The sequence below is a fragment of the Dipodomys ordii genome, unplaced genomic scaffold (genome assembly GCF_000151885.1).
Source record: "Dipodomys ordii isolate 6190 unplaced genomic scaffold, Dord_2.0 Scaffold16, whole genome shotgun sequence".
NCBI lineage: Eukaryota > Metazoa > Chordata > Mammalia > Rodentia > Heteromyidae > Dipodomys > Dipodomys ordii.
In genome coordinates, this window is record NW_012267232.1 from 19,698,233 (window position 1) to 19,710,912 (window position 12,680).

The 12,680-nt window shown below is 45.4% G+C and overlaps 1 protein-coding gene across 1 annotated transcript in view; it reads left to right on the plus strand.

The window, feature by feature from the left end:
- The first annotated feature begins 909 nt into the window (after positions 1-909).
- The window catches only part of Egln3 (egl-9 family hypoxia-inducible factor 3), a 36,420-nt gene continuing 24,649 nt past the window's right edge, over positions 910-12,680 (plus strand). The window contains 5 exon segments of the mRNA XM_013012244.1: positions 910-1,128; positions 8,342-8,367; positions 8,768-8,874; positions 8,990-9,247; positions 9,249-9,700. Coding sequence (XP_012867698.1) covers positions 910-1,128; positions 8,342-8,367; positions 8,768-8,874; positions 8,990-9,247; positions 9,249-9,700 — 1,062 coding nt within the window.

The following is a 12,680-nucleotide window of genomic DNA, read 5'->3' on the forward strand; positions in this document are numbered from 1 at the left end:
GCTCACATAGGACAGGGACATCATGTAGTGGGTGTCACAGGCCATGGCTGTGGTGTCTGTATGCTGAGTGCAGAGCAGGGTGGGCTGAGGGCTGCCTGTTGCAGTCATCCACATAGGAGATGACACAGAATGGACTGGCCATGCAGGCAGTGGAGGCTGAGAGAACAGGGGAGGTTAGAGTGACCAGAGGCAGTAGAATTGGCCGATTGGCTGATGAATTGCTGAATTCACTGTCATCTTTGAGTGTCATCAATCAGTGTCCAGCTGGAAGGACAGAAATCACTGTTGACATTTTCAATAAAGGGTGTTTAACATGGAAAAGTATTAGTGGGGGAGGAGTTCACAGGGACTCACGCCTGTAATCCCAGCAACTCTGGGAGGCAGACATCAAGAGGTGATAGGTTGAGGTCGGCCCAGGCAAAAAGTTCCTAAGACCTACCAGGTACTGGTAGCTCACACCTATAATCCTAGCCACTCAGAAGACTGAGATCTGAGGATCATGCTTCAAAGCCAGCCCAAGCAAGAAAGTCCATGAGACTCTTGTCTCCAGTTAGCCACCAGAAAACTGAAAGTGTAGCTGTGGTTCAAACTGGTAGAGTGCTAACCTTGAGCAGAAAGCTCAGGGGCAGTGCTTAAGCCCTGAGTTCAAGCTTCACAATCACCACCATCACCACCACCAAAAACAATCCTAAGCCCCCTATCTCAATAAAAAAAAGCCGAGTGTGATAGTGTGAGTCCATGATCACAGCAAGGCTGTTCAAGGATGTAGATGGGAGGATTTTCAGACCTGGACAAAAACTTGAGACTCTCTCTGAAATATAACTGAAGCAACAACAACAATAACAATCACAACAACAAAGGTTGGAAAGCTGGAAGGAGCAAGAAGGGAAGATGTGGTGACCTAGGGCTATGCAGCTGCAGGAAGTCATTGTGATGACTGTGGCTGGAGGAATAAAAGGAGGTGCAATGCTCCCATGGCCTCAGACCCTGTGGGAAGATACTGATGCAGGTGGAAATGGTCTTGCCTATGTGGTTGATGCCCATGCTGGAACTGCTAAAGGCTACAGGACCCACTACTGCTGGCCTTTGACTGGCCTCACCACTGTCAAGGCTTTATTTATAAAGAAGGTGGGGGAGAGTTTCTCTCTTATTTCATGCAGCTCCTCACCATCACTTTCCACTGGCAGCAGGGTCCTAGGCCAGCTTGTGGGGGGAAGAGGTAGGATGGGGTGAGGGGGAGGGAAGTCTGGGAATTCACAAGACTTCAGCCATCCCCAGCCAAGCAAGATGCACAGAATGTCACAGGGGAACTTAGCTCAAACACCCCAAAGACCAGCATAGGAAGCAATTCGAGATTTGTCTTAATTTTTTTAATTTAAAATTTTTATTTTATTGTAAAAGTGTTGTACAGAGGGGTTACAGTTACTTAAGTAAGGTAATGAGAACATTTCTTGTCAAACATTGTTACCATTCCTTGGTTGTTTTTTTTTTTTTTTTGGTTGGTCGTGGGGCCTGAACTCTGGGCCTGGGCGCTGTCCCTCAGCTCTTCAGCTCAAGGCGAGCGCTCTACCACTTGAGCTACAGCGCCACTTCCCATTCCTTGGTTTTTCTCCCACTATCCCTTCCCTCCCCAACTACTTCCCCCTCCCCAAAGTTGTAAAGTATCTTTGTTGCACTGAGTCATCCTCTGTCCTTGTTTCAACATTTTGTTATTCCCCTTCTATTTCTCCAAACAGATAAACGTATATACAAGATTCAGGGTACCAGAATCAAAGATAGTGATTGCCAAGGATAAGCCAAAAGCAAAAGAAAAATGAAATAAAATAAAAAGAAAGAACTTGATATAGTACATTAATGACAATGAGGTCAACAACCAAAAAATTCCTGTGTTGTTTCCATGTCTTGGAGTTCATTTCAATTAGCATCACTTTATATTGTCATATGTACATAGCTATTGAGCTATTGTGATCTGATCCTCTGCTAGGACTATCCTAGACTTATACTAATTATTACAAATGAGAGAAACCATGGAGCCTATGTTTCTTTGGGCCTGGCTTACTTCACTTAATATGATTTTTTTCCAAGTCTTTCCATTACCTTACAAATGGGGCAATGCCATTCTTTCTGATGGAGGCATAGAATTCCATTGTGTATGTATACCACATTTTCTTGATCCATTCATCTACTGAGGAGCATCTGGGTTGGTTCTGTATCTTAGCTATGGTAAATAATGCTGCAATGAATATAGTTGTGCTGGTTGATTTAGTACGGCCTTGCTTGTGATCATTTGGATAAATGCCCAGGAGTGGGATTGCTGGATCATAGGGGAGTTCTATGATTAGTCTTTTGAAGAACCTCCATACTGCTTTCCAGAATGGTTGAACCAGCTTTCATTCCCACCAATAGTGTAGTAGCATTCCCTTTTGGCCACATCCTTGCTAGCATATATTATTATTTGTTTTCTTGATAATGGTCATTTTAACTGGGGTGATTTGTCTTTAAATAGGAAAATCAAGCTGGTGCCGAAGGCTCATGCCTATAATCCTAGCTACTCCGGAGGCTAGGGCTGAGAATTACTGTTCAAAGCCAAGCCTTGAGGCAGGAAAGTTGTGAGATTCTTAATTCCAATTAGCCAGCAAAAAGCTGGAAGTGGAGCTGTGCCTCAAGTGAGAAGCTCTGGGTTCAAGCCCTAGTATCAGCATAAAACATGAACTTAAGTTTCTACATTGGAAAAAAATTAGAAAATACAATGAACATCCAAAAGTTCCATATTCCCATATACTCAGAAACAACTGCTTGTAATATTTAGTACCTTTCACCCCCTTCCTTATCTTGTATTCTGTTTGGTAGCCAACTATTCCAAAGGTATTCAGTAAAGCAGTTGATAGACATTTCTTATGCTCCAGCAATCTTCCGGGGTTGTTTATGTTTTTACCACATCTTCTATTATAAAGAAAAGAATTATTGCTTGAATACAAGTTTTCAATTGAAGATAACAATTGGTGAGGAATATAATTATGACCTCCTATTTGACTACTTTGAGATTATCTGTTTAAGGGGGGAAAACCCCTAAATTATTTATGTGTAAGGCAAAATGCTAGGTGATTGCTTATCTGTTCATTTCCTCTGTTGGGGAGAAGTTCATAGAACTTCCAGGCTGGATGTGTGCAATGAGGAGGTAGAGAGGTACTTTGGCTGCAGAACCTACTAGAACTGTCTATTACCCCTGTATGTCTGCTCTCTCTAAGTCAGACTTCTGAGTCAGAAGCCAGTCTCTGCAAGGTGTGAGACATCCGGACCTAAGAACAGTATAGCCAAGAGTAGAAACTGTTGATTTGTAGTTTCACATGAACATTCAAGTCTTGGGTATTAATTGTTACAAAGCATTTAAAGCTAGTAGTTGAAAACTGATGTTGATTGGCTTAAAAAAAAAAAGAAATGTAGCTGCAGGCTGGTGGCTCATGCCTGTAATCCTAGTTATTTAGGAGGCTGAGATCTGAGGATCTTGGTTCAAAGCCAGCCCTGGCAGGAAAGTTCATGAGACTCTTATCTTCAATTAATCACCAGAAAACTGGAAGTGGCACTGTGGCTCAAGTGGTAGAGCACTAGCCTTGAGCTGAAGAGCTGAGGGACAGTGCTCAGGCCCAGAGTTCAAGCCCCACCACTGAAAAACAAACAAACAACAACAACAACAAAACAAGGAAATGTGCCAGGCAGCAGTGGCTGGAACCCATAATCATAGCTGCTTAGGAGGCTGAGATCTGAGTATCATGGTTCAAAGTCAGCCCAGGAAGTTGAGACTCTTATCTCCGGTTAAACACCAATTCCCCACCCCCACAAAAAACTTCACCCTTAGGGACAGCACCCAGGCCCTGAGTTCAAGTCCTAAGACTGGCACACACACACACACACACAAGTGAGGAAATGTATTCTCTCCCATCATTGAAAGTCCTGAGGTAGGCCAGGCTCCAAAAACTGAAACATAAGCAACTCCATGTTGTCACCAAGGTCCCAAATCCTTTTGTATTTTATTTTTTTTTAATTTTGTTTTGTTCTGGTACTAGGGCTTAAACCCAGGACCTTTTGCTCTTGCTCTGCTTAAGGCTGGTGCTGTACCACTTGAGTCACAGCTCCAATTGTGGCTTTTTGCTGCTAATTGGAGAGAAGAATTTCAAAGGTTTTTCTGCCTAGGCTGGCTTTGAAACAGATTCCTCAGATCTCAGCCTCTTGAGTAGCTAGGATTACAGGTGTGAGCTACCAGCACCTTGCTCCAAATTCTCTCAGCATTCTGCTTTGCCTTTTTTCATGTTGCCTTCATCTGGTGACTGTCTATCTTCACAGAGACAAGATGGATGCCGGAAGCCATGGGACTGAGTTTTCTTTCTTTGTATTGAACAGGAATGAGACGTTTTCCAATATAAATTACCTTGTGTCCAAAGCAGGCCAGTGATTCTCATTACCATCGCATAAATAACTATTAATTGAAAATGACTATTAATTGTGTGCTATACTTTTATTTATGCAGATAACTTATTATATATTATTTTTTTTAAAAAAACTGACCAGCTTTAGCTCCAGAAATCTTAATTTATTAATCTGGGTGCAGGTTCAGAAACTCTCAAGTCACTCTAACATCCATCCAACGTTCTAAGGCTCTAGCTTCAGCTGGTGTAGGCCACCTGCTCCCCTGCCCACTTACTTGCGTGGGCCGATCTGGTTAGAGCCAAGTAGTCCCTAGAGTAGGTCTAGACCAGCAGAAGCAGAACTCCTGGGAACTGGTCAGGAATGCAAATTAGAGGCCCCACCCAAGACCTACTGAGTCAGAAACTCTGGGGCAAGGCTCAGCAATCTGTGTTAACAATCTTGCATGCTAGCTGATTGCCAAGGACAATCTAGTTAGAGACACCCCCCACCCCCTTCCCCACCTTACATTGATTAGGCAGACTCTTTCTCTGGAAAGAGGGAGGAGGTAAATAGGAGAATAGCAGAGATTTGGGGGTAGGGGGTGATATCAGCTGGAAGGTAACATCAGCTAGCTGGACCCAGAGACTGGCTGTACAGACAGGTCCTCCCAGTGGTCCTCCAGCCCTCAGCTACTAAAATGAGTGGACAATACTGTTTTCTCTTCAGATAGTATAAATCTTCTCCTTTTACTCTAATGAACAAACGGGAAGGAAGAAGGCTCGTTCCTAGCTCTCCATTCCTTCCTTCCTTTGGGCTCTGTGGGCCAGTTTCTGTAGTAGTTGAAGGGCTGGGAAGATGACATGACTTGGCAAGCACCCTGGAAAGTTCTGTGGACTTAATTTCAACCTCTGCACAACATCAACAGGATCCTAAGGGGTGTGTGTGGGGGGAGGGAATCATTATATAAAAATGAAAAAAATCTGGATAAAGGACTCATTAATAATCATGTATCAAGATTAGCCCTTAAATTATGACAAATCTACTATACCACAGGGGCCCTGGCTGGTTGTAGGGTATACAGGAACTTCATATAAATCTTCCCAGTTTTCCTGTAATTCTATAACTGTTGTGACATAAGGTGGTTTTTTTTTTCTTAAAAAAGCACTATAAGGTAAAAATTCTAGTGAATGGAACAGCCTTTGTAAAAAGTAAGCAAACAAACTGAGCACGGGGGCTTATGTCTATAATACCAGCTACTTAGAAAGCAAAGACAGAAGGATCATGGTTGGAGACCAGCCCAGACCTGCCCCCTACCCAAAAAAAAAAAGTTAGCAGAATCCCATCTCAAAGAAACTTGGCACAGTGGTGTGCATCTATAATCCCAGCTATGCAGAAGGTATGAGAAAGTTGGAGGGTCTCAGTCCAAGGCTGGCTCTAGGCCAAAAGTTGGAGACTCTAATAATATTCCTTATTACAAGGACACAGATTGATGGGCAAATAACTAATGTACATGTATTTTCACAATGAGCTTGGGTTTTGTCTCTGTTGCTCCGTTTCAGAGTCCATGCCTGGCTCCAGCCTGTCTATGCCCCCCTGTTTAAGCACACACTGATGTTTGCCAGTCACAGTATCTCTCCATCCTCTGCCAAGTGCAGTGCTGGCAGCCCAAGCTGATTGGGAGGTCCTTGATTGATTGCTAAGTGCCCTGCCTAGCTGGGATCGTGCCTCTGGATTGAACTCCTCCCTAAACTGCCCATGCTTTGCAACCAAAGTCATCTAGACTAGCTTAAGGCTATCAAACAGAACTTGCTCCCATGACTGTTCTACTTACAACTAGTTGTAATTTTACTCTGAAATAATTGAAATATTTTTGGAATAGTAAACTATGCAACCTTGGGATTTGTTTGTTTATTGTGCCAGTATGGGGCTTGAACTCAAGGCTTCATATTCTTGCTGGGCTTTTTTTTTCTGCTCAAGGCTGATGATCTACCCCTTGAGTTATACCTCCACTTCTAGCCTTTTTGCTGGTTAATTGGAGATAAGAGTGCCTTAGATTTGCCTGCCCAAGCTGGCTTGACATCTTGAGCTTCACATCTCAGCCTCCTCCATAACTGGGATTACAGGCATGAGCACCCACACCCTGTTCTAGCCCTGGGATTTAAAGTCCTGGGTGAACGTGTTCGTTTGAGGAAGTGGATATATCGTATTTTGTGCTTTATTGGCCACACCTTCTCTACCAGCTATTGTAGGTTACCAGTCCTTTCAAACTCCCTCTGAATCATTTGTAGGAGTTTCAGTTGCATCTACAAAGAACTTAAAGCTAGAAAATCTTTAGCAAGCTCATCAAGGTTTATACCAGGCTTCTCTGGTTACCCGTTATCCATGGAAGATGGAGGAGACCTTTGGCAGGATCCCTGTGGCACCTGGCCACACCGGGTTCAAGCAGCAGTGGGGAAAACATTTCACTTGGGGATTCCCACTCCCAGGACAGGACCATCCACCACAGCCCACAGGGGAGACAAAGTCAAGAGATAAATACTCTGCGGAACTTCTGACTGCCCCTTCCACTGGCCTTTGAAGTTTTCTTCTGGACCAGGCTAACAGCTTGATACTCTCTCAGCACATTCTCAGGAGGTGCCTCAGTCTCTTTTGCAAGTAAAACTCTCCTGCAGGACTCTGGTCCAGAATCCCATGTATATGATGCATGGCTCAGGGTCAGACACGAGTTGTCTGATAGTCTTCACTAGGCAGCTACTAAGCAACCGAGGTCTGAGGATGATGATTGGCTTCTGCCATCATGCAGCTGTTGTGGGATTTCAATGGCAGCTCCTGTGTGCTTGCCAAGTGGAGTCTTTACCCCAGGGGGCAGCACCTCCTGCTGGATGGTTATTCCAAAGGCATGCACTTAGCACTGACTGGGCTGGTCCCCTTTTCCCACCAATGTTGCTTAGCCCCTCCTCCACTTCCCTCCAGAACATCTTGTAGGTCCTTACTTGACCAGGAGCCGCTTCTATCATACAAGCAACTGCTTCCTTGGCTCTTGGCCTGAACTTCCCTCAGAGGCACAGAAGTGGGCTATTTGGAGGAAAAATGAAGTTTAAAGGCTGCATTGTGTGCAGGTGGCTCATGCTTGTAATCCTAGCGGAATAAATGAGATCAGAAGAATTGAGGTTCCAAGACAGCCCAGGCAGAAATGTCTGAGAGACTCCATCTCCAAAATAACCAGCAAAGAGCCAGGCTGGAGGTATAAATTCAGTGGTGGTAGAGCACCAAGAAAGTACAAGACTCTGAGTTCAAACAATACTGTAAAAAAAAAAAAAAGTGAAAAAGTTTAGGAGATTCTGTACAAAATGGAAATCGCTTTGCAGGTAATTTATGCTTTTTAAAAATGCTGATTCTGAGTGGGAGAACAGCAAAGTAGGGGTAACAATGCTCCACAAGAAATGTACTCATTACTCATGTAACTGTAACATCTCTGTACACCATCTTTATTTATTTATTTATTTTTGGGTCCGGTCGTGAGGCCTGAACTCTGGGCCTGGGCTCTGTCCCTCAGCTCTTCAGCTCAAGGCTAGTGCTCTACCTCTTGAGCCACAGCGTCACTTCCGGCTTTTTTCTTTTTGATTATGTGGTGCTGAGGAATCGAACCCAGGGCCTCAGGCATGCAAGGCAAGCGCTCTACCACTGAGCCGCCTTCCCAGCCCCTGTACACCATCTTTAAAATAAAAATTTAAAAATCCCGATTTTAATCTCTGGTGATAAAGGAGTTAAAAATCAATTTATCTGTGGATAGTTAAAAAGTCTTCTAGGCGGTGTCCCACCTTCCTGTGAGATTCAGTTGCTTGCGAAAGAAGTCAAGAGAGACCTAGAATCCAGTGTATGTTTTAGGGTGCATAGCAAGGTCTATTGTTACAGGTGCATGTGATTAAATTTGAAGGTAGAATTTCACAGCATCGCGCTGCAGTAAGAAGCTTGACTGGTGATTGGGTGAAATACACTATTTGAGCCGTTCAGCAGATATGACCCAGCATTTCCTTCCTGTACACACTTCTCCCCCCGCTCCCTATGGAAGCACACAGGACCTTGCACATAGTAGGGGCTCAGGCAAACATTCATTAATGTGTTCATCTCAGTTACAACCGAAAAATCCACAGCCCTCTATTGTTAGTTGCTTGATCCTCCTGAGCCGGGGTAGGGGGAGGTGTGTGTGTGGGGGGGGGGTGGGCAGACAAGCAAAGGAAAAGGAAACAAGCGAAGGCACCAGGGACAGCTAGAAACGAGATTATGGCTTAATGCACGCGTTGGCTCCCTAGACGTGAATAGGGCAGCTAAAGTAAGCAGTTTATTTCATTTACATTTCCAGATGGCGGATCCAGCTTTTCAGGTTTGTTGTGGGGAAACCGCACGCAAATCGAGAGCCTTCAAAAGACTCCTCGGTTGACACTGAGGTCCGTTTGGGGCTGGTGAGCTGTAACTCAGACGGGCGGAGGAGGGGGAGGGCTGCCAGGGGGTGGGCGGGGCTGAGGTGGGCGGGGTCAGGGCGTGTGGTGGGCGGGGCTCGTGACGCGCGCGGTCCTCGCTTTAGGGGCCGGGCCTCCGCCTCTCCCCGCCCCCGGGCCGCCAAGGCAGCGGAGGTTGCTCCGCAACTCCTTTAGGGGCCCTGGGACTCCCGGCTGGGCCAGTCCAGCGCTGGGTTGGTGGAGTCTCGTGCACCTCCCGCGGGGCCCTGGACGGGGATCCCTGGTGCCCAGAGTTACCAACAACTTTCTCCCCTCCCTGGCGCGACGCGGGTGGCTCCGGGATCGTGGCCGCCGCAGGTTGCTGAGCCCCGGCCCCCCCCCCCGCCCCGGCTCCCTGCACTTCGGTGTCAGGCTCCCGGAGGTGGTTCCCTCTCTCGGGGGTGCACCCTGGGGTCCCGGATCTCGGCTCGGCGGGCGAGATGCCTCTGGGACACATCATGAGGCTGGATCTGGAGAAGATCGCCCTGGAGTACATCGTGCCTTGCCTGCACGAGGTGGGCTTCTGCTACCTGGACAACTTCCTGGGCGAGGTGGTGGGCGACTGCGTCCTGGAGCGGGTCAAGCAGCTGCACTACAACGGGGTCCTGCGGGACGGCCAGCTGGCGGGGCCGCGTGCCGGGGTCTCCAAGCGGCACCTGCGGGGTGACCAGATCACGTGGATCGGGGGCAACGAGGAGGGCTGCGAGGCCATCAACTTCCTCCTGTCCCTCATCGACAGGCTGGTCCTGTACTGCGGGAGCCGGCTGGGCAAATACTACGTGAAGGAGAGATCCAAGGTAGGACCGGCGCGCGCGCGCCTGCGCGCGGGGGGCCGGGTGCGTGCAGCCACGGCTGGGGCGCGGTGGGGGCAACCTGGAGCCTAGAGGCCGGTGCACGTCACCTTCGCCGGGCTGTGAACTTTGCCTTTTAACCAAGAAAGCAACCTGGTGTGTCTCTTGCCCTATAACCCCACCGCCTCCCGTGCCAACTCTTCTCAGAAGGGGGCTCAAGATGGGTTGACTGTTGCCTTTGAAACGATCGCCCTGGACGAAAGTGGCTTTTAGTTTGATTTTTAAGACATGGGATTTCTCAAGTAACCGAAGGAGGAACAGGATGTTAGACACGTTGAGATGTGCCTCAGTGTACCTATGATCTTCAGACTATGTAAAATACACCGAAACTTGCCTTTCGTTTACGGATTCCTAGAAATGCTCTTGAATTCTGGAGGCAGTGGTGATTTTTGCACTGTGGAAATTGGTTTGTGGGTTTTGACAAGGGTGGGAAGGGAGAGTTTCATCGTTGAACAAAGGTAAAAAAAACTCTCTTCATTCCTGAGTGCTGCCCTTGTTTGACCTATTGGACCCAGGACATTGATCCGCCTGATTGAAAATTCTCACCACCATTACCACCTTCTTTTCCTAACTGCCCGTCGACCACACAAACAACCAGATAAGAATCATCAGAGAAGTACATTAGTACCTCTGTGTAGACACTTGGGGTTTTGTCCATATGGCTGAAAGAGACTGAGATGTTTATTTTGGAAACATTTACAGGTAGATTAACAGAAATATGGGAGCAGGTAGATGCCATCATGTGGGTGCAAGTACATTACTTTGGGGTGGTCTTGTTACTTGCTTTTCTTTCATCCACTTCACACGTTAGTCCAGCCGGGAATCCATCCTGTGGCAAGTCGGAGTGATTTGCTTTTGTTTTGTGGTCTGATCTCAAACTTGGAAAAACCTTTTGAAACCGCAGCAGAGTGTGGCACCGTGTGAGGGAGGGTGAACCCTCATCTCGGTAGCATTCTTTGATAACTGTAGTATTTCCCAGTGTGTGATTGGTCTTGGAATAAGCGATTGTTGTTTTGTTTATCCCGTTTGTGAGGAGAAGGTTAAGGCTGAAAATGGGTGAAGGGGCTGCAGGGGATGAGTGCAGTAGGGGCCTGATACTAAGAGAACTTTGTAAACTTTTTTTTTTTTTTTGAGACAAGGTCTCAAGGTCTCAAGTTCAAGGCCCAGGCTGGCCTTGAACTTGATCCTCCTGAAGTGCTACCCACACTTGTCACATCTTTTTGGTCAGGTTGTTTTTGCACTTAAGGACCTGTCTTGTTTCCTGGGCTGGGGATTGGGGTAGATATGGGGGAGGGGAAAGTTAGCTTCTGCCTCGCTGGGCTCTTTCTTGTAAGTTTAATTTGGATGAGCCAATGGCTTCTTATCACTTAAAGGTTCTTTTAACTCAGATGTTAGGAATTCCACCCCACCTACTACCCCTGCCCTCCCAGCATTCTAGGAATGAATTTCGCTTGGAGGGGAGTCAGAATTAATTAGTAGAATGAAGTCACTAACATAGTTGAAAATTAAATTTTTTTTTTTTGCGTTGACTTAATAGAAGAGAGTAGGGTTTCCGGCTAGAATTTCATTCAGATGGAATTAAAAAGCACCATGTAAGTTGCGGTAAGGAGAACAATTAGATGTGTCTCTTCACTTACACCCTGTCTTCTAGATGGCATAAACAACTTCTCAGTTAAACTTGTCACAAGGTGACTGAATTGAAAAGCAAATCATTCCTTTTGTTGCCTGAAGAGACATCTCATATCCAGATTTCAGCCTTTGGCTGTTTTGGCACAAAGCTATTCTGCCTTGCCCTTTAGAAGGATCACCTCTAGATTGGAACATTCCCTGGCTAATGAGAACCAAAAGTAATCCAAGCTTGAGGGAAAGAAAATAGTAGAGTCGAAAACATTTCTTTTTCAAGTTTAGTTTGCTTGTATGAGGGTGTCTGTGGACTTCAGTCTCTAACTCAAAGTTCATTATTAAAACGTTGTTGGAAACATATTCCAGTTCTATGTGATGTATTTCACTTTTACCTTAATTTAACCGAGTTCTTTACTTGCTTTTATCTTTTAGTTGAGTCCTTTTCTGTGTAAGATCTTTTCTGTATCCATCCCAGGGTAAGGGCATAGAGGGACCTAGTTTCCTGCAAGTTTTGGGTAGAAATTAAAATTTTCAAAGAGAATTTATACTTTATTAAGGAAATTTCAAAACATATACTAATGTAGAGAGGCTAATTTTCTAAACATACACAAATGCAGAGAGGCTAATTGCTGTATATAGATTTAGTTTAGGTTCCCTCCCACTCCCACTTTTAGGTACTTTATAGTGTCGGAGTTACGTTTAGTAATTCATATGCCCTAATTAATTTTTGGGAGGGCTGAACTTAGAACAGTCATGGTGAAATGTAATAATGCTTTTTATCTCATTGAAGCAATAGTCAAAGCATTTGGTGTGGAAGAGTCTATAAAGATATACTAGGTGGTTCCATTTCTTGCCAAAAAAGCTGATACTTGTCAACTTCGTTGGTGAGAAATCCAGGGTGGAAATGGGAGAGAGTGCGAGGGAAGGAATGACATTTTCCAAAAGCAAATGTACTTTTTACCTGACTTATATAACTGTAACCTCTCTGTACATCACCTTTATAATAACATAACATTTTAAAGAAATATATCCAGGGTGAAGACCCTTTGGGTAAGTAGTTCCCTATAATGTACAGCAGTATGGCGCCCCCTAACCTCAAGCATGAGCATTGCTTTTAGACTTGCAAAGGATTTCTTATCTGTTACTCCCTTTTGGAGATTTTAGAACTCATCCAAGATAAATACTGGTTATAACTTGTTTCTTTTTCTTTGGCTGTCCGGATCTTGTAAATGGCCATTTTCCAGAGAACGTGTAATTTATAGAACTAAATGTCCCCATTGCTTGAAGCAGTTCCTTGTAGACT